The following is a 27,469-nucleotide window of genomic DNA, read 5'->3' as shown; positions in this document are numbered from 1 at the left end:
CAGGAAGTATGAATGTTACTTTTTAAAATGTAAATATAATTTAAAAGAGTTTGCCACAGACAATGAGGAAAGTCATAAATTACAGAATGAGTATATGCTCGTTATACCTTTTTAGAGTGAAACAAACAGTTGATGAATGAGCACTCATGTCCTGTATTTGTAATAGAGTGTGTCGTGTGAAGGTGGTTTATATGTTGGCGTTGGAGTGGTCATCTTTCTCTCTGACACCCTGAAGAGCTCATGCTGCAGTCATTTTTGATATACCAATAGAAGTAAACACATCAGATTTAAAGAAAGCAGAGTGTGGGGGTTAACACAGCAAGAACGTCCTGGATCACTGGATGGCTGGTGCGAAGTTTTCATGTTCTCCCCATGCCTGCGTGGGTTTTCTCTGGGTTACTCCAGGTTACTCCCACGCTCTGAGAACATGCATGTTAGGTTAACTAGAGAATTGGCTGTGAGTGTTCGTTTTTCTCTGTGTTAGCTCTGTGGCAGACTGGCGGCCTGTTGGGGTTGCACCGTTCTTTTTGTCCTGTGACTGCTGGGATGGATAGCCCCACCCCACCAAAAAAAAAAGTGAGGCTCAAAAATGGATAGAAGAAAACACTTGAGCAGATTAGAAATTATGCCAGATGGCAGCAGTTTTATTTATGTCGATGCAGCAGAAGGTTGGTAACTATTACTGGTTTCACATGATGTGCCAGGCACACTAACTTTGCCTCCATAGTCTTTGGAAGTTCTTCTGCTCTGATAGCAAGTCTGCAGTCTTGTGATTTAGTATTTATTTGGTCTATATTTTAATAAAATGAAATAAAAAGTTGCAGTTCCAGTTGCCAATAAGGAATAAAGTTGTTGTTTTTTGTTTTGTTTTTATTATCAGTGGAAGTTTTCAGTCTTAACTTGCAAAAGTTTGTGTTTCAAGGGTGCTCGCTGGTCCAACATTTTGCAGGATATTTGAAAGTGACTTTATTTTAAATTGTTACGTATTAGGACCATGATATGGCATGATGACTAAGTTTGTGTCTTTGAAGGATTCACTAACTTGCAATTTGTTAAAGCACTTGTCTACAATCTGACAATTTCTGTGCTTGATTATGTTTGCCTTTCTACAAATGTGTAAAAGTTAACCTCTAGATCATGTCTTGTGTACAGGTGCTTTTTTTCTTCTTTGTAAACATACTGCAAGTAAATGCCTTTATATTCCAGCTCACTCTTTTCTCTCTGCTCTTCACAAAAATCACACATTGATAGCTCATATATATCAAGTCACAATTAATTACATCTAATAGAGAATACTTGATGTCTATACCTGTTATTGACTGCGCTGTGATTGTTTTACAATATGCATATACAACACAGGTTATATCTAATAACAAACTGTTACAGTAAGCACTGTCACTGATGACCAAACATTCACAGTGACAGCGTTTTAAAACACGAGCCATGATGTTTTTTTAAAACTTTGTTCCTGCTTCTGGCATGTCAAATATCTTTCATTAAAGAGACCATATACCAAGTGCAATTATTAAAGCTCAGTGCATGGCTACAGGCTACCATGAACTGAACATAACATAACATATGTAGCTTTGTCAAAATATACACTCATGTGTTACTTTCTTTAGATGCATCTTGCTAGTACTGGGTTGGACCCCTTTTTTACTTCCAGAGCTTCTTTAATTCTTCATAACAAGGTTTGACAGCTGGAAACATTTTTAAGAAATTTTGGGCCATATTGACATGACGACATGACATAGTTGTGCAGATTTGGGGGCCACAGGTCCACCATGTGAAGCACCCGATCCACCACATCCCAAGCGTGCTCTAGTGAACTCATTGTCATTGTACAAGAAACCAGTTTGAGATGATTTGAGCTTTGTAACATGGTGCATTTTTCAGCTGCAAGCAGCCACCAAAGATAGCTACACTGTGGTTATGAAGGGACGGACATGTTCAGCAATAACACTCAGACTGTGGCATTTAAATGATGCTTAGTTGTTACTACGTGGTCCAAAGTGTGCCAAGAAAATATCCCTTCACCATTACACCACCGGCAGACAGTTACACGGCAGGATAGATCCGTGCTTTCATGTTGTTTTTTTATTCTGACCCTATGCTCATCAGACCAGAAAGCGTTTTTCGAATCCTTTGTGCTTTGTTTTAGGCAAGCTTCACTTTCCTGTTCTCAGCTGTCAGGAGTAGCATACGGTGTGGTCTGCTGCTGCTGTAGCCCTTATGCTTTGTGGTTCCATGTTCAGAGATGCTCTTTTGCATACCTTGGTTTTAAGGAGTGGTTATTTGAGTTACTGTTCCCTTCCTATTAGGTCTAAGCAGTCCAACTATTCTCCTTTCCCATTCTCATGTGCATTTTGGACTTCATCAGGTCGTCTTCATCTCTAATTGCCAAAATGCATTGAGTTGTTGCCATGTAATTGGCTGATATTTGTGTTAATGTACAGTTGAAAAGTGTACCTAATAAAGTGACCAGTGGGTGTATAACCTAAATTCAGAAGTAATATTCATGATCTGCTGCATCTAACATATTCTCTCAAGGGCATGAATAATAAAAAATAAGAGTTTTAGTACACATGTTGGAGTGGATCACAGCGGCTACAGCGAGCAGTTCAGAGGAAACGGATAATATATTTATACTTAGTATTTGTGAAGTAATTTCTAATTGTAGTGCAAAAAAATGGCCAGAGTATCGATGGAGTTATGATAGAAGTGCTATTTACAACAGTTAAACAAGGTTTGTATTTAATTTTACATTTTAAAATGCTAAATGCTTTTTTTCTGGGGAAAGCTCTTGACAAACATATTTAAGTCAAAGAAATGACCAATTATACCGTTACTTCAGTGTTTTGGAAAGAATTTGAAAGCTACCATTAGCACCTTCAATTCTCATATTATCCATTGGGGGTCCCTCTAGCCCTGTCTCTAAGTCACCAGCTTGTAAGACTGCCTTTGAAGTAAATGTGACACTTCTATATCGGAGGAAACATTTATTGTTAAGCAACACTGGCTGTAGATTACATCAGCCAGTTTATCTGAATACATTTTTGAATGCATTTTTCAAATGTATAAGAAGAGCTACATTTACATGATCACAAGTTCAGGCATATTCATTTGTGATTTTTTTTAACCAGCTATTTGGGGCTTGTACCTTTACAAAGGGATAAGTTGAGAGTATCAGGAAGGAAACCAAATCAAGAGGGGAACGACCCCACTGTTGACAGCTGTGACATACCATGTAACAAAACTTCAATCAGTGACTTGAAAAAATGAAGATATCATGAAACTAATAACCATATGCACCACAAGTATCATCATTTTAATGTTTTATCATGTTTTTTGAATCACACAGATGCACAGTCAGTAACTTTTTAAATTAATGACATGTTGATGATATCAGACAAATGAGACATATCTTAAAAATGTAAGTGACAGTTCAAGCTTCCAAAAAGCTTCTACATACGATGTACAGTAATTAAAAGGATGTGTTATATTCGCAAAAGTTTATTGTTCGAAAACCCATCAAATTCATACAGTTATGAGGGGAATTCTTACCCTGCAAAGCCAAATTTACCTCTTTTCACGAGTCAGTTACAATTAATATCTTAATTGCACCCACTGTATAGGTGGACTTGAAGTCAATGTTTCTCTGTTTAAGCTTTAATAAATGACACAGAAAACATAAAGACTGTTTTCCCATCTAGTCATCCTATGCTTAAAGATATATACAAAGGCTGAGGGGGGGGGGGGGGGGGGGGGATACAGACACAGAAATAGCAGCAAGAAAAAAAATGTAAGAGTAAGGGTTACAATTTCTGATGAGTCAGAAAAATATTCAAAAATTAAGTTTCGTTTCATCATTAAACTGCAGAAAATTTGGGTTGAATTTATATACACAGAACTTTCATTATGATTAAATTAAAACAAAACAAAACAAATAAATGTAGGAGCTTTCTGGTGCATTTCTTTACATGTGGCCAGGCAGAGATAGCTTGTACGAAATCTCGCGATAAGTCCGCGTCGAGGGGAGTGTCAAATTCCAAGAGAGAGGAGAGGGGAGTCAGAGAGAGGGGCGCGAGGGTGAGTTTGTAAACACTTTATTAACCTTTAAATTCACCATAGATTATTCGAGTATAGTAAATGATTACAATGTCGCGCTCGACACGACACTTTTCAGTGTTTGCTGACGTTAAAACGACACGTCTATGTAGTTGTCAAAACTGTTGTGGGAGCTACAACGTTTCATTCGGACCCACTGTGTCTCGCTTTGCACTCAAGTGTCACTCCGCCAACCAACTAAGTGCTAGCCTTTTCGGCTGTTGTTACTCTAAATACCCGAAGTGCACTTTGAAATACAGCAATTCACGTCGGATGTTATTAAATTGATTTTAATATATGTCTATTGTCATGGCAGAAAGTGGTAGCAAGTGCTGCTATCACTCACTTTTTAAGTGTGCGCTCGGCCTGTTGTTAACGCTAGCCACATTAGCTAGCCATTAGTTTTGCGTTGATAGGAAAAAAAAGTTGATTTCAAGATTTTAGCCAATCAGATTCAGCTGTCGGACGTTATTGACAGGGTTCGAACCTATGAGTGCCCTAGAAGTCGCTAACTGACGCTCTCGTGGCCAATTGCTGAACAGAATAGGCGGCATTGTTACGGGAAAAGGCTGGGCTTATGTACCCGTACGTAGCCAGAGGTAATGGAGGCTAAAAAAGACAAACCTTTTCGACACAGTTAGCGGTGTCTTCACAAAGGAACTAAAGTTTGTGGAACTTTGGGAATTCAACTTTAAAATAATCTTCGTTTATATTGCCGAATATGTGGAAAAAAGCGCGCTCGTGTAGATTTTTTGGCGGTAGGATATATTGCGAGAATTTGGGTTTGCAAGAAAACCTTAAAAAAAAAGTACTAATGATATCCACAGTATTGCAATTTGAACTGCTCAACGCTCCACGATCCATGTCTCCATCCATGTCAACACCTTCCTGAGAAATGTAGGTCATGTTTTTGGCAGAGTTGTGCATCATTCCTTCACTAAGAGAAGTGTTAGAACTGAGAAAACTGCACTATGTCTTGTCCAACCAAATACATGCAATTACTGAAGAGTAATGCGAGATGTTTGGAAGTTGGACCCAACACAAATGTTCTTTGCAGCTTGAAAATGAAACTTTTTTTTTTTTTAAGTGTATATTGCATGCTTTTAGGCATTTCTGTTGATTAGATTAGTTAAGTAATGATTGGCTTGAAAGTGTTGTAGAGCATGGGTAAAAGCTACTGGCTACATTTCAATGTGGTGTTCTTCTTTTTGAATTTATAGTTATAAATCTATATTTGCTTGTTAAAGTTGCAGACCACAATCAAATCTACAAAATGTCTCTGATTTAATTTTAGGAAGCTCCCTTGAGTCCATCCTGTATTGTCCTGCATCAACACTGATTTAGCTTTCAGGCCTTGTTGGTTATGCAGAAGTAGGAATAGGATTTCTTTTGTTCCATTTACTAAATCTTGTGCTCACTTTGCTTACATAAACAAAACACTTTGGTTCTTGCACACACCCAGCCATAAACCTGGATGTCCTGTCTCAAATGCTCACCTCTGATCCCATAATTATCCAAGCACATATTTGATTTGCATTTTTTTCTTTCACGGTTTCTTTTTTTATCCCTCTCCCCTCCAGCCCCCTTTAGTTATTTTTCTCTTTGTGGGGTCTCCCTACCCTCTGGCAATTTAAGCCCCAGATTCCACAGTCATGGCTGCAGTGCAAGCTATTAATACAGTTTGTTTAGTCAGTTTCCTAGCAGGCGGCGTCAAACACTGGATGGCTGTGGCTGATTATAGCTGGGACTTGTTCCCTTACACCTGCTGAGTCGGAGAAATCCAAGTTAATGTTGGGACTTTGGCATCGACTCAATGAGAGAGACAGAAATGAGAACGCTTTGAGTGCTTCCATGTCACCTTGGATGAAAGGAGGTGAAAATACTTGATATCAAAACCTGTAATTGATATCAGTGATGTGCATCAGGACTGATGTAACGAGTTGACTGATTATCTCGCATGAAATTGGGGGTCTGCATGAAGTAGCTATTTGAGGGTATAGGAAAACGTTAGTGAGACACTTCTGACAGTCGCAACATTAATTTAACTGTATCATTTCTACCTGTAAAAAATAAATAAATAAATAAATCTAGGCGGTAATTACGGATGGCTTCTTAATGTGAAGCAAGTAAAAGATGCTGAAGAAAAGACCTTAATACATCTGTTTTAATCAGTTTAAGTAATTGGTTGGGGCAGCTATGAAAACAAATGGTGTTTTCCACCCCTGTCATCTGGAATTTATGGTGGATTTTCCACAAAATCAAATCCCACATTTCATGTTGGTGCCAGCCAGCCAAGTTAATGTCTAGCATGTCTTTAGTAAGATGTAAACTTTGAAATCTGTTCCTACTCCTGATGCCAGATGTGTCCATTTCCTCAAACAGTCCACACCCTCGGTATAACGAGCTAGATGGAGTATCTCGTTTGCAGACACGTCCACCCAAATAGACTCAGTAGATTGGAAGCACTTTGTGAGGGGCCTTGCACTGACCTGTTGCCTGCAAGAAATCAGACTTCTCTGTTTCATGGGTTCTTTGACGTGTGCAGAGAGGGGCAGCGTTTGCCTGCAAATATGATGCAGACCCCTTTTCTCATGAAGCAGCGAGAAACAACCGTTAGGTTTGTTACAAGCTAAGCTTCACGGGAGAGTGTCTTATTCCAGCGCAAGGCTTCGGTAATCGCGCGCTGGCTCAAGGACTGCAGAGGGAGAGATGGAAGGAGGAAAATATACTGACTTCAACATTGGGAAAACTTTCAGACATTTATGCCTCGCCAAAAAAATGAATAATCTGTCCCACTCAATAATGTTAAATGACATGCACAACACATGTTAGAGGTACAGCCCAGGTTAATGTGGTCAGTAACTCAGAAATAGTGAAATGCTAAACATTTTTAATTTGTCTTTTCTTTCCAGTTTGTCAAAAAACTCTATGTACTAAGCAACTTTTTAATTCACAAACAAATTTTTGCTCAAAAGTAGGGCTGCCACAAACGATTATTTTGATAGTCGACTAGTCACCGATTATTTTTGCGATTAGTCGACTAATCAGATCATCATCCATTGGACGTAAAACTACAGCTTATTGCACCAGCAGCATCTGCTCTTATATAACTATCATTAGCTTACAGCTTTAAGTGTTTAAGGTCTGTGCTAACTAAAAATAAAGACAAGATGATAGTTTATTAAATTTTAATGAAATTTGCAGATTGTTTCGGTGAAGTTTAATAAACTCCTTGCTATCTAAAATATAACAGGACACTGGAGTATATTCTGGAGCATCTCACACTTCTGATAATCAGTTGTCTGCTTGACGTTTATTCAGCTGTGTAAAAACTATAACTTTAATCTCAGACAAACTGATTTACTCAGGAACAAATAAAATACTAAAAAAAAAGCCAAACAATAACATTTTAAGTTATCTAAGTGACTCATATATATTTAACCTGAGTAGCGAAAGACGGTGGTGGGTTTGAAAACGATTTGCGGGGAGTCCGGTGTTCTCACGGTGCTAGTGAGCCTAGCCCCCGGCTCGCTAACGAGCTAGTGGGTAACAGATGTCTCCGAAAACGTCGGAGCGCTTTTGAAAATATGTGGTGTCCTGATAAACTGAGCAGATATTTGAGGTTTACACAGCTACATTCTCGCCTGAAAATATGTTAAACGTTTATTTTGTGACCCAGAAAGAATAATAAGAGTAACATTAAAACTAACTAGCTGCCGCCATTGTTGGAAACTGCGCTGGGCCGCGCTATGAATTCTGGGACACAGCTGCTTCTTCTTCTTCTTCGGGGTTTAACGGTAGCTGACATCCTTGTACATGCAATGCTGCCATCTTCTGTTTCAGTCCGTTATTACACTCTTAAATCCTGCCACTTATTCCTGCGTCTTTTGTGATCTTACAAAGCTTCAAACGACGCGTCGACTATTAAATCAGTCGTCGACGATTTTGATAATCGACGTAATCGTGACTAGTCGACAAATCGTGGCAGCCCTACTCAAAAGTAATGAGACTGCAATGTTACTACACTCAACAGATTTCTCCTCTTTGGTTTTTGACCCTACCTGTTGAAAATTTGTCTATGCTTGGCTGCAAACAAGATTCAAATCCTTATATCCCAGGTGAACGTGTTCTTTCATAACATCTCTGCCCTGTTGGGCTATTGACCGGGGACGTCTGGGAATGTCTCGTGGCTTCTCATTGGATGACTTTGGCGATGTGATCCCTTGGGCCGTATGGGTAGCTGTGTGGTGTGGTGTTTGCTCTGGTGCATCCCGCAGTTGCTCAATCACCTTAGGATGTTGGAAGTTGTACTCATCAGTTTTTGCATTGTAGTGGCTGCATTGTCCTGCTGAGTGGGGAATCGGGCGAGGACGAGTGACGTTACCATTGTTGTCACACACAAAAAAACCTGCGCTCAAAATTAATATTAAATTAAGATACTCGTTTGCAAGAGTATCAATGCAAACAGTGGTGTCTTTGCATCTTCCAGCTGACACACAACTGCATGCAGCACCATTGTAGTCAGGCCCACAGCTCCTCCCCTCACTAACAGCTGAAGTAGTTATTGTCCATAATACCGAACAACACTTTAGAAGGAATTTCAGAGGTCAGTAAAGCTCTAGTTTCAACAACATTGAAATATTAAACAGTTATCTAACCAGCACACATGGTAATGATAGCTGTTTAACTATTAGTAATTGCCCCATAGCCACATTAGTAATATGTTATCATTAACAGATGATAGTCGACTGTAGTTAAACAAAAGATGAATAATTATTGCAGGCTGAATGGGCTATTGAGCTGTAACAGACTGGATTACAGACACATGGAGAACTGGGCATTTTGCTGGCTTTTCAGAGCAGTTGGGGAAGCATAGTTGAACTGAGCAAAGAGTCCAGAGTGTGGAGAACTAATTGGAGCAAATAGAGAGTGAAATCTGGAGCAGTGCAGCAGAATTGGACGGGTTTCAGTCTTGAAGAGCAGAGCTGAGTATGTGAAGAGCTGCAGACTGAGGAGCAGTGTGAACTGTATTCAACATCTGCTGCCGGCAGATGTGGACCAGATGAGAAACCTGAGCTTTTTTTATTTTATTTTTAACAAATGTTTATCAAAATCTGTTTCTTGTTTTGTTGTTGCCAGCTGTGAGGTCAGTTTTAAAATCCAATCAAAGACCGGTTAGGTCTTTCAGTTTTTGTTTGTGAAGATAAATTTCTTTAACCTTCAAAATCTGTAATTTATGGAAAATTAGTGTAAAAAAAAAAGTTAACTTTTTCACGTTATCACTACTTTGACATTATTTAGTTGCAGGACGCAGAAAATCTTGCCTGTGGTATTGAAAAGGGTATCGAATATTTTTCTGTGTACAAGTGTCGAGTTTGAAATTCTAGTATCATGACAACTTTAGACTGCCTCAATGCTTAGTTGGTATGTGTCACAATAACATGTATAAATGCATAATACATAAATACCAGGGGCAAGGATTTTCCAGCAGAATGTTTTGTTGTAATGAAATAATGTATAATGTTATTCACTTTGCCTGCCAGTGGTTGTAAGGTAGTGCTCAACTGGTCTGGTCTTGAAAGACCTGTGATTGGCCCATCGGCTATATTTTCTAAATATATGTTTTCTAAAGCTGGAAAACTTTTGCTTTTTGAATTGCAATAAACTGAAAGATAATTATGGACTGTCAGTTGATGGTAAAAACAGAGAGTCTACCCCGTCTTCAAATCAGCATTTTTTTTAAAGTAAAAGTTTAAGAGGTGAATCACAAAAGACATCCTAGGGCTTGTGTTAAATCACAAAAGTCTGACAACATTTTTGCTCAAGAGCTGGAGAACATTGAGTATAATATATACAGTATATTACATAAATACCAGTGAGTGGCTTTATTTTTCCTTTGTGTACATGTTGGTTGTGTCTGCGTGTGTACATAACAAAGTCCTCGATGCAGTTGGTGTATTTTCAGTGGGACAGTGTTGTGTAATAGCTGCCAGACGTCACTCTGGGCCAGCTGAGAATGCTAAAACATTCATGTCCGTTGCCTCTACCCCCTCCCCCCTCCCCTCCAATTTCCCGATTTAAATTTAATGAGTTATTTTTCTAACTTCCCAGTTTGTCTCCACGTGCAGTGTTGTTCAGCTGTGCAGAGCAGCGCAGGGTGGGGGTGGGTTGGTGGCATTAGAGATTGAAGCAGTATGCTTGCATTTTTTTGCCACTTCAGAAGAAGAAAACAAATAAAACATGCACGTATTTAACTCTCAACAACAGCATATAATAAGAAGGTGAGAGGGGTGTTGTGTATAACTTTTATTGGAAAGCTTTTTAGGTTTTTTAGTAGATTAGAAGGGCCAACAGTGCTGCCCACATATGCCTCTATTTTTACTTACTTTACAAAATACTGTTAATACTGTGTTAATAGTACACTAAAACTAAAATCCTGGGGCACATTTATTAGAAGTTAAGAAATACAAAACGGCGTGATTATGCCGTGAAATATTTTTGAAATAATGGTTATCTTTTGATGAACTTTTTTATGTTTAATGTGTTTTTCTTGTAAGTCATGTTAACAACCAGCTAGCAAAAGGTAGCTACACTCTAACAATATATACATATTGGTAAAAAAAAACTATACATAATTTAAAGTACTTACTAATATAACAATAAACTGTGGTTAAATGTTCATGTTTCAAAAAACTTGTTAGTTTTAGCTATGTCAAATTACCTTAAAACTCTTCATCCTGCTTCTCAGGAGCTGAACCATCCACCTTAAGATTGCAAAATTTCATAATATTTAAAATATAAGTATCAGATGTTCATTTAGAAGTAGTAAGATGACCTGGAGAACAAAACGCAGCGAGGTCAATGGGAATGTGTCCAGTGCCAGAGATCTGTTGTGTGGAAACACATGAAAACCTTCATAAAGTGAATGAGGAGGTACTTAACCTTAGATTGCATGTGCGTGCACAGAGAAACAGCTGACTCAGAGAGCAGGAAACATTGAATGAGGGGTACGAGAAGGGGAGGGGAGGCAAGGTGGCAGAGAGGTGAGGAGAGAGTAGTAATGAGAGAAGGAGGTATTGGAAGTGAGGAAAAACGAGACAGGGAAAGAGAAGGAGACCGAGATGTCTTTGTGTAAACGGTAGCTGCCGTCCTCTCGTGTAAGCAGGCTCCTCATTGGCCAGCCCGAAGCCCCCGTGTGTGTGAAGGAAGTATCACCAGGGAAACTTCTTCTCGCTGCCACTGTGCGTGTTTTCCTCCTTGCCAGGGTTATTTTTAAATACCATTCGGCTTCCTGCTCAGACTAAAGACTACAAGCCACAGCATCACTGTTTTGTTGTTTTCAGGATTTTGCCAGTACACACACCAACAAAAAAAAAAAAAAGCTGCAACAATGTTCTTTTCTTCTCCTCTACCACAGTTACATTGCAGGCTCTTTGCAAAAATGGGGGACGACCGACCTTTTGTGTGCAGTGCTCCTGGATGCGGACAGGTAAGTCCTCTCTTTTCATGTCCTGCTCTCTGTGGTAGTAATCTTTGCCTTTTGTAATTGCTTACCAAAGGTCAGTACTGCACTTCACAGTATTGTACTTCTCAAAGAAAACTATATGAAACCTAAAAATAAATAGACGTTCTTTTTGAGAACGCACTGGTTTTAATGTAGCGCTATATACAACAACCCTGAAAAGATCCGTTCTCACTGCAAGCGTAAACGGACATATTTATGCAACACTTATAATTAACATCACACCGATGACATTCATGCTAGCATGCCGTTTTGTGAGACAATGCTGTCTCCTTTTGCAATGACTCACTGGAAGCTCCAGTGAGTAATCAGCACCGTTATTGTTTCAACCTGTCACTGCTGACTTCTAAGCGCCTGCAGACACAGGTTTGAGCCGAGGCAGTGACTCAGCTGAGTGCCAGTAGTGCACTCACATGCCTGTTACGTGGTGTTTCGACGAGGCTTGGTTTGATATCATAGAATAGAAGAAGGAAGAAATTAAAAAGGAGTCTGTTCTTAGACTCATGATTATTCAACACAGGAAATCATCATGTCTGATGCTGTGTTCATTTGGGTGTGATATCCTTAGAGCTAGTAGTGAAATGGCTCCTGGGAATCTGAAGGAAGAAAGTGTTTATGGGTTTACGCAATACTTGGGATTCTTGGGACTTCTTCCATGCTCTGATCAGAAGAATGGGATTGTGGTTTGAACAGCAGTCATGTAAAGCAGTTGAACATGCATAGTCGATAAATAAGTGATGATGAGTTGTTTGGTAATTTTCTTTTCAGAACGTCGCAGACATCTAGGGACCCTTCCTTTGTCTTTCTTTACATGTTTTTGTGATGTAAATACTCTGCATATTTCATTGGTTTGATTACTAATTTATTTTACTGCTTAAGCAACAGAGACCTAAAGAGGCAAAGTGATGTGGATGACAGTGCTGGTCTGCAGCTGTGTCACTCTCAAAGCATTGTTTTAGAGCCAGACTGTTGTATAAACAGGTGTGGGATGGCAGAGTGGTGCTAGATGTTTGGGTATGTTGTCAGTATCGCAGTGCCACCTCACTTTAGAGAACCTGTACAAGGTTATAAACAAACAGTTTTCTTTCTTTTGTTTTGGTTGAATCTATGTCAAAGGGCAGAAGAAATGCAAAACAAAAATAATGAGAAAAGAAATCACATTTGCTTAGCACCTTTTTAAGAAACACAGTCACTTTACACACACTATCTGATATCACTGTGTTGGTGTTTCTATGTCATGATAATTATGTTAGAGTAGCATTATCCAAGAATTTGGCTAATGATCATATATTTATTCTATTGTACGAAAAAATAAAGAAAACACTTGAAATTCTTACAATTCTTTCCAGAACAGAATTTTATATAAACAAAGAGGAAAACATGTCTTTTTTCCCCACATTGCAAAGCTACGATAGCACAACTACATGATCGTTCAGTTGCACTGCTGATCCTGATCTAAAGCCTGAACCATGAAATAATTGCCAGAAAATTAAAATTTTTTGGAAATTGAGTGTTTATTGAACTTTCTGATGAGATAAAAAAAAATAAAAATCATTTGCACGTATTAGCTTTAATTTGTAGAAACTGTGTATCAAATATGATACCATTGGCTCTAAAGCGTTAAGATAATGCAGGAACTACACCAACACGGGGGTATCAGATGCACTTGCTTTACACACACACACACACACACACACACACACACACACACACACACACACACACACACACACACACACACACACACACACAAAGTCAAAGGCATCAGTGAAATAAAAAAAAAACAAAAACAGGTGAAATTGAATAAAGTTGTCATGGTACACATGTAACAACTTCTCGCTGGTTAAGATTACAGAATTTTTTGGGGAGTCATGTTTGTGATCACTTAACTGTAATATTACTTTCTTTTAGCTTGGTTTTCATCTCTGCCTACTCCTGAGAGAAAAATGTGGCTCTGTAGTTGATAATGAATCCACTTTGTTAACAAGCTAAGTGAATTGTTTCTTCAGTTAGTGATGGAGCCACATCATCAGATTTTTGGTAACCAGGGTTGAGGTTTTTGGTTTTTTTTTCTTCTTAAACCAAAACAACAAAAGACAAAATCTGTTTAGTGCTCTGCAGGGTTCTTACCACAAGTGGTCCAGCTCACATGCCACAGCAGTTAAAACAGGAGTAATATACAAATATTGATATACACAGGCTTGGTGTTATCTTAACAAGCAAGTAATGCATGTAAATGAAAATGCAGTCTAAAATTGGCAACAATCAAATTTCCGTTATAATACTGACAAGGCATTCGATTTGATGGTTTCCACTACTCTGCGGTAGTGGTCGGTATTAAAGGCATTGAGGTTCAGTACTCTATCCTGTACATTTGCCAGCACCTTCATTATATGTTTATACATTTTCTGGCCTTTAATTGCGATTTGCTGCTAATTATTGTATCCTTTATGTCCAAATACTGTTTTAATGCTGCCCTTTTAAATGCAACAGTTCTCTACTGGGAAAGTCTGAATCATGCCCATAATAGAACAAGGATGATTGATTCCTGGCTTTGCTCAGGATTTTCCTTCTACCAAGTTAACAACAACAACAACAAAAACAACAACAGCAGCTCCCCTATTATATGATGTCCAGTATTTATTGCGTGGGGAGGAGTAATCCTAGCTGCCATTTTCTCATACATGGAGATTAGTTGGAGATAGTTTTTCTCCACAAGACCTAGCTGCCTTGTTCAGAGGAATGAGACAGATGGGACACGTATTGGTGATGCTCCTGGTCGAGCTAAAAATAAGCCCCCCGACACTTGACTGTGTTTCCACTTCACTCTCACGACTGAACTCGCAACTGCAACACGGGACCCTAAAATAGGCCTCAGTGAATGGTGAATAGGCTGGTGCCAGAGCCAAGATTATTTCTCCTACGTCTCTCGAGTGAATCACCTCACCACTTCTCAAAAGAAGTTCCATGTCTCCGAGGACGGCTGTTAATGCCGTCTGTGCGGTTGATTTGAGCTAACGCCAGGCTGCTTGTAGCTTAAGCTGAAAGCAGCCAAAAGGAAGTAACAGAATTCAGACTTTCTTTTATCATTACAGACTCACAGTTCATACATGTGTTTTACACACTAATTCATTGGACAACACCAAGTTACGTGTGCAGCTATTTCTGCAGCTTTTGTGGTCAGTTCTGTCGATATTTTTTTTCTCCCTCTTCCTTTATTTTTATTTATATATACTTCTCTATCAAGTTGTTGACATTTTCACCTTTTTGTCACATACTGCGTGCTCCACAGACTGCATGTGTTGGCCACAAAAGATTATCTATCGCTGATTTTAGCAATACAAAAAACAGGATGTCTCTTCAGAACGCAGTTGCCGTTTCTTGTTGGCTAATTCATATAATGTTCTCTTTTGTCTTGTTTGCTTTTCCAGAGGTTTACCAACGAGGACCACTTGGCAGTACACAAACACAAACATGAGATGACGCTGAAATTCGGACCAGCCAGGACTGATTCGGTCATTATTGCAGGTACTCTCGTCCGTGTGAGACAGACGTTCATCTTCACTGTGTTTTTAAATGTCCTCATGCAGCATTCAGATGGACAATATTTACCCTAACGTCAGCGTGCTCCAACACTAGATATCACATGGGGTTTTACATTCAGTGTAAGTGTGAACTAACTGTGGTGTTGTTACTTTGAATAGTTATATCTGCTCATTACATTTTCCTAGACCAGACACCTACTCCCACTCGTTTCCTAAAGAACTGCGAGGAGGTTGGCCTGTTCAATGAGCTGGCCAGTTCCTTTGAACAAGATGATGATGAGAAGAGGGCCAAGAACTCTGTAAGCAACACTTGCGGTTGATGATTTTATCTTCTTTTATCTCTGCGCTTGTGCATGACCGTGTGCATTACAGTGTACAGTAACCGAAGAAATTTTCTACAGAGACTCGACATGACCAGAAAGAATTACATTTTACTTCCTTCTTTTTTATCTCAAGTATTAATTCAGTCAAAAAATTTACAAACTTGAACTTCGTGCCTTGCACACAGTCCGTGTGTCATTTACATTTCAGTTTTTGCAGCAATTTCTTTTTAAACTGTTTGGTGTTTTATTGCACTTTATATGCGTTTCAGAGCTGGGGTTGTGGCTGTTTAGTTTGTGATGAATGCCCACTTCCCTTTTTTTTTTTCTTTTTTTAATATACTTTAATCTTACACTACATATAGATCATTCTCTTTATCTGTAACTCATTTTCAGCTCCCTGCTTCCAACTCAGTGGCTTTGGACATGAGCCTGCAGACACCATCAGAGGTGAAGGTGAAACAGGAGGCACCTGTAGAAGTCGACTCTTCACCCCCAGACAGCCCTGACTCCACATCTGGGAAGTCGGACAGCAACAGGGAGCCTCTAGTTAAAGGAAAGGTACAAGAAAACTTGATAAGGGGGATTGCATAGGTGTGTAGAGAGGAGGGGAGTATCGCTAAGTGATGTTGCAAGTAATTCATGATACATTGTGGCTGCAGTGGTTGCAGAAATTTGTTTGGGGGTACAAATGATGTGTGACATAAAAGCCTAATTTATTTTATTTTTTGTTTTAATCTTGTAGGACACACCACCCAGGAATTCAGCCCCTACCCCGACTATTGTGCGTCCAGGTTCCCTCCCACTACATTTGGGCTTTGATGCTCTGCAGCCCACCATGCCATCACCCACTTCCGTCATCACACAGGCTCCACCCTCAAATCGTACTTTGGGGTAAGTTAAGTTCCAAATCCTTTGGTTGGTCTTTGCTAAACTCTTTAAGCTTAATCTTCAACTTAAAATAAATTCTAGCTTAAAAAACATGTTTTGCAAACAATGTGACAACATCTCATGTTCTTGCAAGTGAACCTTTAATATCAAAGATGCCATCATGTTCTTTCTTTTTTCTTTTCTTCTTTTTTTGTGGTCCCGACGGGTCAGCCACAGTCAAAAACAACCAAAAGCTGTGCTCTGACAAAAAATTATGCCAGTTTTGATCTTGTGAAATAGGATGTGAAGTTTTGCGAAGTATTCATGATTAATAAGAAAGATACGCAGCTTTAAAGGGAACTATTGAATTTGTTTTTCCTGTTACAGACACTATAAAATAGGTGTTAGGATTACCAGCTGTTGCAGTTTTCCCCTGTTAACACAAGTCTTTATTTTCATATACAGATCTATGTAAAGTAACACAGCAGCAATTTAGATGTTATCTTGGGATAATGGAAAAGATGATCATGGTTCACATAAAATCTGTAACATTTCACTGAAAACAAGTACACGCTAATAAGAGAAAGTTTATAGCATATCAGTTTATTTGCATTCTAAACTCATGCATTTTATAATTGGGTATAACTTATCAAAATGTTTCTCATTTATGGACATTAATGTGTTGCATAAAAGCCCAACGATGTGTAGTACATCAATTACTGTACGGGAAGCTACAGCTTGCAATATCCTGCACAAAACTCAGCCCATGAACCTGTAACATGATTCTTCCTTATGTCTGCAGCAATATTATATGCATAGGATTTATAACCATTATAAATAATAAAAAATGATAAATTAATGTTTATATTTGCTGTTGAATCAGTCAAGTTAAGCACGGACGCTGCACAGTGTTTCAGACAAAAGTCGACAACTTCACACATTTGTGAAAATGGCTTCAGAGTGGGTAAAAATCCCTTGCTTGTCACACTCAAGGTTTCGAAGGAAGTCATAATATAAATCTTAACTTTTTATCTTTGGACATGTAAAATGTGAAACAGCATTAAACTGGTTAAAAACTGGTATTAGAGGGAATGCATATATGTTAAATCATAATTTGGAGTGTTTGCATTCAGATATATTTATATTTGACAGAATTACATATTTAAGCTAAGATCAAACAATTTCACGTCATTAATATCAGAACTACTATAGTCTTTTTTCCCCCCCATTTTGATGTTTTGTTTTTCATTCAGTTTAGTTTCAGTTTGTTTCCACTCTGGGGTTTCTTGTCTCAGTTTTGTTTCTATTGTTTGAAAATGTTTAGTTTTAGTCTAGTTTGTATTATTTTAAATTTTTTAGTAGATGGATGAATAAATATAATAATAACACAAAACTATACAAAGTCTCAGTAAACATGACCATCATTGCCTTATCAGGGAGGTTGTAATAGTTTTGTTTTTTGGCCAAACTAGCAAACAGTAAAATTCTGTTTTAATTTGAGCTTAGTTTAAATATTCATATTTATTTTTCAAGTGTAGTTTTCATTTTTATTTTAACTATCTAAAATGTGTTTTCCACACTGGTTTTAGTTTTTAGTTCAGTTTTTAGCAAGTCACAATAACCTTGAACAACTCAAATAAAATTGTATTTTTTACTGGATTATAATATTGTGTTACACACATCAACCCAGGTTTGTCATTTGATTGTGGCTGACCCTGAGAGGAACAAAATACAGTTTAGTTCATGAATCTATGAAATATTTTCTCATCATTAAGCAATGGACTGCATGTTCTATTTCTTAAAAAGCATAATTTAAAATTCATTAACAAACACAAGAGTGAATCTCCTCTTCTTATTTGTCGTCTGCTGTCTGTCTCTCCAGTTCACCGACGAGCCATTACCCTATGATGATGCTTCCCTCTGGTCAGGCAGTGCCTGTGCTGCCTGGTCCTGTTCAGATGCCTTCTGTCATTAATGTAAGGCAGACTAACAGTCTAAGTATGTTGTAACTTTACTTTATAACTTAGAAGTTGGTTTAGTTTTAACCCATGCATTTGTGTCTCATATTTGATCACCAGCTGGCTCGACCCTTGTGCATGGTACCCAACATTCCTGGGATCCCTGGTCCTCCTCTGGGAGGCAGCAGCAGCGGCTCCAACTCCCCCTCTGGCTACAGCATCCACTCAGAGGCCAAGATGGTCAGCACTAGATTAGCTCTCTATTTTTATCTATTTATCTGTTCTTTTTGTCTCCATCTTCACCCTCCAGCCTTCCGCTGCACAGGCTTAGGTCCTTCGTCATATGATCTTTTACTGTGGTTGCTTGTTTATGTAACCCTTTCACCTGACAACACAGTTTGCACTCATTTTATGATAGTGCAATGCACACACAGAGATTCATGCACAGTTTCCACCTTGCAGCTATGTCCCAGATGAAACTGAGAGAGTGCAGTCATTGTTTATGGTATTTAAAACATATAAAGTATCCCCTTTAGCACATTCCTCTGTTTACCCTAGCCCCTCACTCCTTCAGTCGTAAGAAGATGATCATCGTTGTAATTAAAGACAAACTTTAGTTTGGGTTTTTTGTTTTTATTTGGGGTTGGGGGGGTTTCGGGCTGATCTGCAGAATCTTTTTGTTCATGGCGCTTCTAATACGATATGATCATTATCAAGGTTGCTTTATATATATATATACACATGCATATATAACATTTGACTGCTTGTGTACCTTCAGGGCTGCAATCACTTTTTTTAATCATCACGGCTGAATTAGTCACAACTTAAATCAAACATGATCAAAATCCGAGAACTGCTGCGGGAGCATATAAAGCCTCCAGATCTGACTGAAGGAGGTCACATGAATCTGTTGCTGAAAACAGTTCAGAGAGAGCACATCTGTAAATGTTCTCCTCGGAGAGAATCAGGCTTCTCCATGTTTTAAACAACTTTAAAACATGCCAAAAATTGGTAACTAGGGTCTTGTCCAGGTTGTTATTGCAAAGTGTGAATCAGTTAATGTAGACGCAGCACAGTGAAGTTGTAGACATGCTGTTGGCACTGATTCAGACACGCTTTGATTATGACTTTCTACAAAGTTACAATGAAGTTTTTCATGATTTTTTTTTTTTTTTAAATTCCTGTGGCTGTTATTGATGTTGCTTATTTGACTGTTGTTCTGTAGCGTCTGAAGGCTGCGCTGCAAAGCCCGTCAGGACAGAGTATGGGGATCATGGCCATGGGCAGCAGCCCCATGGTACCTCAGAAGGCAGAACAGAGTCAGCTGCTGGTCCAGCAGCCAGACGCACCATCACCTGCACAACCTCAGGTACTCAATGTTAAGTATAAATTCCTGACTGTAACATGTTTTTTTTCATCCATACAAAATATGCTTTAAACTTGGATTAAAGATGATCACATCTAAGTCATCTAAACTTTCTTTATTATATATCACATCACTTGTTTTAGTTAACAGAAAATTGGGGATATTCTTGTTGTGCCGAGATGACTCTGGTGTGTGCTGGCTAAAATGAAACTGTGACTCATACTTCCCTTTTCTCGTCTTTTTTCCACTCATCTCGTCTGTCTGTGTGTTTCCTTCTGACCTTTACCCTGCTTCTCCCTCCAGGTATCTCCAGCACAGCCTACAGGTGGGCGTCGACGGCGGACGACAGACGATGACCCCGACGAACGAAGGCAGCGTTTCCTCGAGAGGAACCGGGCGGCAGCATCCCGTTGCAGACAGAAACGCAAACTGTGGGTCAGCTCCCTAGAGAAGAAAGCCGAGGAGCTCAGCACTTTGAACGTCTCACTGTCGGTGAGTGGGCCTCCAGTGGGTGGATGCTGGTGATGGGGCTTCTAACTACTTGTAAAAGTTTGAGAGGTGGATTCCAGATAAGATAAATGAGTTTGCATTAGTATTGAGTAAATTCTTTTTGCAAATGAACATAGCTGATAGATTTGAAACAATGGAAACCACTACATCTTGTTTCATATCTTTATTTTGTCAAATGGAAATTTTAGGTAATATTTACACCTTACGCCTTGTGGGAAATGTACGCTGCTCTGCAGTGGAAGCAAAACCATTTCAACTTTTTTGTTTCTACCGGAAAATCCATTAGGGAAGAAAAATATGGGAAGTCTGTATTTTAAATTACATAACCAAGCATTACTTTTTTTCCTTATTGGTTTGGGAAGTGTAATGTAATTTCTGAAATTTAGTATTGTAGTACTAATCAGTCTGATTTTTTTTCTTTTTCTTTTCCATCCTCTCAGAATGAAGTGTCTCTGTTGCGTAATGAGGTGGCTCATTTAAAGCAGCTGCTGCTGGCCCACAAGGACTGTCCTGTAACCACCTTACAAAAGAAGACTGCCTACTTAGGTGAGCCCTGCACAGCTATGCCCTGTTCACACGGTTCTATTTAAAGTTAGAGGAAACTTGAGTCTGAATTGCATGTCTTAGATATGTAGAAATATAGTAGATGTATTGCGCAAAGCATAAAGAGCTAAAATGAAATTTGAACCTCAAAGTCGCTCTCACATTTTAATCGAAACACACGGCTTTGGTGTGTAGCTCTCTACTTGTGATTGCAAGAAGAAATGAGCAGGCCTGGGTTACAATATAGCCATGCTGCTGTGGCTTTAGTATCTTCATGTGAGCTGTAGTTTTCTTCAGTGCCCACAAAGTAATTGTAATTTTGTTGAAATAATTAGGGTTCAGTTTGTTATGGCAACGGCCACAGTGGATAATAATGTGTCCAAAAATTATTAATAGAGTTGGATAAAAAAAGCAACATTTGCAATTTAGATATTGCTAAGGGCTGATGGTAACATTAAAATAATAAAACAAGAACTATAATTAAGTAGCAAAATCTTTGTTCCAGTACTTCTTGTTTTATTTATAGTATTTTTTGGGGCATTTCCTTGATTTTGGACGGGATAAAGTTACTGAATATAGCTTGATTTTCACTCGAATAAAAATTAACATAATGTCCAAAGATTTTCAGCAATGAAAACTGTGGAATGTGCTCAATATAAATGAGATAAATATCTTTGCCTGTGTTGCCTTTTTATTTTTTTGTATAGCTGCAGACGAGAGCATGAAAGACATGTCAGAGCCTACAGGTTCCCCTGCCCCGGTGATTCAGCACAGCTCTTTGGCGCCTAGCCCTTCTACGGGGCAAAACGGCCTGAGCTCAAGGGCAGCAGCTGAGGCTATGGCCATGTCAGTGCTGGCAGGAATGGGCCAGCAGCAGAGAGCTGAGAGCGGACCCTCTCACATTATCATGGCTGCACAGTCTCAATCTGCTGCCAGATGATGAGCGATGCCACCAAGGCCCACACTTGGCTCGTCACCCAGGGTAGAAAAGACTCCCACCTCCCAGGTTCCCTCATTTTTAAATTCAGAATTTCACATCTTCTCCTCTGCCCCCCCTCCCCTCTGTGGTCTTTCTAACCCTCCTGGGGAGCCATCTTGCTGGGGCCTGGAGCTCATCAGCAGCCTTCTGGGAAAGGACTGAGACTTTTAAGAGAGCTTCCTGTTAACTTTGCCATAGACTACAGGGGCTGGACTCCAATACCCCCTCCCCCCTGTTTCCTCCTGTGCGTCCCTACTCAACTGTCCTCACCCTCAGTAATAAGGACTCTTCACTGGACTGTAGGACTGCGTCAAGTATACTGCCATAACGATCTTCCCACGTGGACACGTGCCGCACAGGTGTTTCGTAAACTTTTTTTTTTGTGTGTGTGAATTAAATCCGATATAAACAGCACACAGGGCTCTACACTTTTTCCAGCAGGGAACAGTGCCTTGTTCTCCTCGTCACTTTAGCCTTGCACGCACACCCACACATGCCATCACAGAATGCCTCCCTATACATCCTCGGCTCCAAAGATGCGATAGTTGTCTAGAATTCTCTGACTCACATCTCAATTATTCACTCAGACCTTTAGTAAATGGTTCTCAGCCACAACACGATCTCAACCTAGACCCAAAAACCTTACCTCATGTACACCCCTTTATGATAAAGTGTATTAACTGTGTGTGTGTGTGATTGTATATTTATGTACATCAGAACATAGCAGTTTGCCTACTCCTGATCTGATGCATTATTAGCTAGATTGTTAGCATGTGACTTTTCTAATAGGGTTTTTGATACAGTATGCGCAGCTATATTTCTTTTAACTAATTGGCACGTCCTCCCAGATTGACCCATGTAACCAAAATTATGTTAGATTGCGATTTAAAAACAAGTTTGTTGGAGCAGATTTTTTTTTTTTCCTGACCTGAAGGGAATTGAACTTTTTCCACCTTTTCATATTTCCTGAAACAGGCAGGTGGTTTATTGGTGTGTAAATGGATGCCTCTTTCCATTTTTACATGTAACTGTTCTGGTGACTGTGTTTTCTTCGTGTGTGGGCCCTGCTGTACTTACTGTAACTGTTATTTTCACACTTTTCAGGATGGTTGCACATCCTTTGCTGCTCGTTTGAAAATGCGATGAACCCCTTGTTCTGTATGCTCTCTACCAAACCGAAACTAAGCCATAATGGATCTCTCCAAAGACTATCTGGTACTTGTCCTGGGACAGAAGTGAATACCCTGACTGTTATTTTGTGATTCAGAGGTTGCAGTGGCACTATGACAGTATATCACTGCTTGTAACTTGCACTTACACACAGTCTTTCACACAGTGTTTGATCATTTTGCCTTAAGATCACATTTGTGCCTCCGATACCCCCCCTCACATAAATATATACAGATTTGCTTGTATGGGGGCAAAAAACGGCTCTAGAGAATTATATTAGTCAGTGTATATAAATTGGGAAAAAATGAACATCAATAAATATAACATTTAATTAATAAACAAAGCTTTTTGAGGCCTTTAAGTAAATAAAAAGTGTCTTTTTAGAATATTGTTAAAATATTGAAGTACTTGTCTGTCATCTGGTGGAGAGACGGAGCAAAGACATCTCCAGTGGTCAGAGCTTTAAGGGCAGAAGACGAGCTGTCTTGTGACTGTTTCTGAAAGGCTCTAGTTCTTTTACAATATCCCCCAGATGTTTTATCCAGATATCGATATATTTTTACATGAATGCTCAAAGTGGTTTGCTTTTTTTTTTTCCCCCCCCGTCCCTCTTTTGCCCTCTTTCTTAATATTTTCGCGAGATATGATATTTCAAAAACAGGATATGACTTATTAACATAAGGACATTTATGCACTAAAGTAATGCAGGTTAACTATTGCTTTGTATTTCTGTTCAATTTACTTTTTTTTTTTTCAGAGATATCAGAATGTTTTTTTGTTTTTTCTTTAATGATGGTTTTCTGTTATCTGTACTGTATACACAAATGGGAATTTGCTGAGCAACTTTAATACCTTTTCCCTTTTGACTGAACCTCTCCTCTTACAGTCTCAACGGCGACCTCGGCAATTTGTGTAAGTTGCTGGCAGTCAAATAGACGATTGTTCATTTGAAATGAAAATTCAAACTGCATTTAGCTTTTATGTTTTCTTGTATTATTTTGTTGCGTGCTGTCTTTAGCACCACACTCTTCATCATAACGCTTCTGATTGCGCTGATGAATATAGACTAATTTCTTTAACACAACGATTTGTGTTTTTGTTGGTTTGTTTTCTCAACAGAAAAATGGACTTGTGCTTTTTGTTCTTTTTTTTTCCTTTTAAAAGAAATTTTACCCCCTCTTTTTCTTTTCTTCTTTTTTTTTAATACCTTTTAACAATTGGTCGTGTCTTTTGAGCTTCGTTGTCTAACTTATTGTTTAAATTGGTCAAATAACAATAATCTTTACAGTCTTTGGCCTGTTAACGATGGGCCAGACTTGTTCTAAACATAGCAATTTAGTGGGAAATACAGTAATGTGAAAATTACACATAGTGTATTGATGGTTTTTCACACTCCCTTTGTTGGACTGATAATTTCTAAAATTGTCCTTGTATTGTACATATCTGTACTATATGAATATATTTACTTTTCCATGCATGTCCAAGAGGAATACCATGAACACTTACAGTGCTGCAGTTTTAATTAAAGAAACTACATCATAATGAACATTTATACTGTTTTATCTGTGTTCAGTTATCATATCAAAACATGTTTTCTATTGTAATGTAATTATTAATATGAATGATTAAAGTGGAGACTTAGTTTGATTAAAAAGAGATATGAAAGGAAATGATGTATACAAAGGCATTGAATAATACTCTTTCAAGTACTTCTGCAATATTGTCCAAAGATTTTGAGCCCCTCCTCACTTTTTAAATATTGTGCTTGGAAAATGGGAAATTGATGCATGGATTTATTGAAGCATGCAGACATATGTGGATCTTTAAGGCAAAAACAACAACAACAACAGTTTGTACAATTCTAATGAGCTTGAAAGTCAATATTTGGTATAACCACTTCTATTCTTCAGCACAGTGTGAACTCTGTGACATAAGATTCCCCGTTATTTCTTTAAATAATCTTCAGGATTAATTCTCCAGGCTTCTTGAAGGACATTCAAAGCTCTTCTTTGGCTGATAGCTGCCTTTAGATGATCCCACACTGCTTCAATAATGTTGAGGTCTGGACTCCGAGGAGGCCAATCCATGACTGACAGTGTCTCACATTTCCCTTTCTTAAGCATGTCTTCTTGACAGCCAGCCTTCCACTGAGACTATTTTGATGAGGCTTCAGCAAACAGTTTTTTAAGTACATGAATTTCAGACACTTTCATATGTATTAGATATTTTTTAGGCCGACCGTGTCTACCGATCTACTTTTGTCCTTTACTTGTCCATACCAAATTACACTAGTGTGCAAAAGTGTTTACCCCCTTCCCAATTTCCTACTTTGTATGTTTGTCACACTTAAATGTTTCAGATCATCAAACAGATTTAAATATTAGACAAAGATAACACAATTAAACACACAATGCAGTTTCTAAATGAAGGTGTTTATTATTAAGGGGAAAATAAAATCCAAACCCGCATGGCCCTGTGTGAAAAGGTGATCGCCCCCTGAACCTAATAACTGGTTGGGTCACCCTTAGCAGCAACCAGTGTACAATCAAGAATTTGCGATAATTGGCAATGAGTTGGTTCGCTCATCTTTGCACAATTGTTGTAATTTAGCCATGTTAGAGGAATTTCAAGCATGAACCAACTTTTTAAGGTCATGCCACAGCATCTCAATCGGATTCAGGTCAGGACTTTGACTAGGCCATGTCGTTTTGCTTAAGCCATTCAGAGGTGGATTTGCTGGTGTGTTGTGGATCGCTGTCTTGCTGTAGAACCCACGTGCGCTTCAGCTTGAGGTAATGAACAGGTGGCCTGACATTCTCCTTCAGGATGTTTTGGTAGACAGCAGAATTCATAGTTCCATTTACCACAGCAAGTCTTCCAGGTCCAGAGGCAGCAAAACAGCCCCAGACCATCACACTACCACCACCCTCTTTTACTGCTGGTATGATGTTCCTTTTCTGAAACACTGCGTTAGTTTAATACGAGACCACAAAGTATTTTCCCAAAAGTCTTGGGAATCATCAAGGTGTTTTTTGGCAAATGTGAGACAAGCTTTTACGCTCTCTTTAGTCAGTAGTGGTTTCCTCCTTGAACTCTCTCATGGATGCCATTTTTGCTCAGTCTCTTTCTTATTATTGAATCATGAACTCTGACCTTAACTGACACGTGAAGAATCCGGTTCTTTAATGCCGTTCTGGTTTCTTTTGTGACCTGCTGTTGCTGTGCTCGTGGAGTAATTTTGGTTGGTGCAAAAATATGTTTTATTCGTCAGCTAGATGTAAAAGGCTGATGGAGTATTGTCCGCCTGCCAGGCTAGCAGGTGGACAGGCGGCATGGACATCCAAGTTTGTGAATGTGATAACTCAAGAACGAGGGGATGTAAGATTTTGAAATTCATATCATGGTTTAATCTGCTAAAAATCTTGGTGACCTCGATTTCAAGGTCAAGTTTTTCTCAAAATATAGTGAATGTGATAAGTCAAGAAGGAACAAACAAACAAAAATAATAAAACATTTTCTTCTGAAATGCTCAGGTACAAGGACTGGACTAAAAAAACAGTAAATGTTTAAACCATCCTGTACATTTACAGTCCATATACTTAGACATTTAACTCAAAATCCAAATGGTTAAAGAATTATAACTACCTGTGACATTACGGGTGTGTGAAGGGGTTCTTGTTGGCCTAGAAAATGCTCGCTGTGGCCCTGCTTTTAAGCTGTGTTTTGCTGTCCAGTAATCCAGTATTTTTGGAAATGCAGAGTGACAGCAGTCTGCAATTAAGTTGTTATGTTCAGTTTGCTTTGAAGCTTGTTTTCCTCGCAAGACAATGTCCATGTTTCCTAGAAGAAGAAAAAAACATTAACAGAACTTTTTGGAGAAGTCCTAAACTGCTGCGGGAGTGGCTGAAGGGAATATTTATTTTTAGCGTGGTTACAGTGAAGATGCCACACTGATGATCGTAAGTGCTCAAGGTCACTTTATGAGCTTATGCAGAGGCAGTTTTCAGCACTGCAACTGTGTGTTACATGAACTTTGCAAAGACTGACTTAAAGTCAAATTCTTCTCAACTCATGTCAGAGCCAGAGAAATGTGCTGTGGCTTTTTCAAATATCTGACTCTCTGCATTATATAGGCCTGTGTGGCACTTCCTGTTTGTTCTTTACAAGAACAGAAAAAACCCTCCAGTAATTTCTTAACAGGAAATTACTGGGCAATGTTATAAATTATTAATATTATACCTTTGCATATTTGTCACACGTACATGTTTCACCCATCTTTGTCCCTAAGCATAATAACTGGTTATTAATAATTAATAATTGGCCACCTTTGGCAGCAAGAACTGCAATCAAGCATTTCTCATAACTAGCACTGAGTCTTTCACTCTGCTATTGAGGAATTGTTTTAATTCAACCACACCGGATGGTTTTTGAGCATTTTGAGCATTAACAGCCGGTTTAAGGTCATGCCAAAACAACACATTGTGATCTAAGCATGGACTTTCACTAGTTTGCATACAAGGTGGGTGTCGGAGTGGAGGATGCCATCCTGTACCTCCTACACAGAGCCCACTCACACCTG

General features: G+C 38.9%; 2 protein-coding genes across 6 annotated transcripts in view; both read left to right on the top strand.

Moving 5' to 3' along the window:
- The window catches only part of asb8 (ankyrin repeat and SOCS box containing 8), a 6,631-nt gene extending 4,253 nt beyond the window's left edge, over positions 1-2,378 (top strand). The window contains exon 4 of one of the 2 annotated variants that reach the window (XM_085394685.1): positions 1-2,378. This exon is cut by the window's left edge and continues 1,078 nt beyond it. The gene's annotated coding sequence lies outside the window, so the exon portion shown is untranslated. The other variant, XM_085394684.1, reaches the window with a different exon arrangement.
- Positions 2,379-4,037: 1,659 nt separating this feature from the next.
- atf7a (activating transcription factor 7a) lies at positions 4,038-24,436 on the top strand. Of its 4 annotated transcripts, none has more exons than XM_085393199.1 (12): positions 4,038-4,089; positions 11,525-11,596; positions 15,061-15,157; positions 15,361-15,473; positions 15,891-16,055; positions 16,240-16,388; positions 18,247-18,340; positions 18,443-18,562; positions 19,548-19,691; positions 19,992-20,180; positions 20,639-20,744; positions 21,449-24,436. In XM_085393199.1, exons 2-12 carry the CDS (start codon positions 11,549-11,551, stop codon positions 21,679-21,681), a joined length of 1,458 nt encoding a protein of 485 aa, XP_085249325.1. In that variant the 5' UTR covers positions 4,038-4,089; positions 11,525-11,548; the 3' UTR covers positions 21,682-24,436. The 4 variants fall into 4 exon arrangements, with proteins under 4 accessions (XP_085249325.1, XP_085249326.1, XP_085249327.1 ...); XM_085393200.1 differs by lacking the exon at positions 4,038-4,089 and adding an exon at positions 4,128-5,004; XM_085393201.1 differs by lacking the exon at positions 4,038-4,089 and adding an exon at positions 10,590-11,348.
- The last annotated feature ends 3,033 nt before the right edge of the window (positions 24,437-27,469 follow it).

This window comes from Rhamphochromis longiceps, linkage group LG20 (assembly GCF_057381845.1).
Source record: "Rhamphochromis longiceps isolate RC_006_pf linkage group LG20, R_longiceps_female_GT1.1, whole genome shotgun sequence".
Taxonomy (NCBI): domain Eukaryota; kingdom Metazoa; phylum Chordata; class Actinopteri; order Cichliformes; family Cichlidae; genus Rhamphochromis; species Rhamphochromis longiceps.
This window is presented reverse-complemented; position numbering and strand designations above follow the sequence as displayed.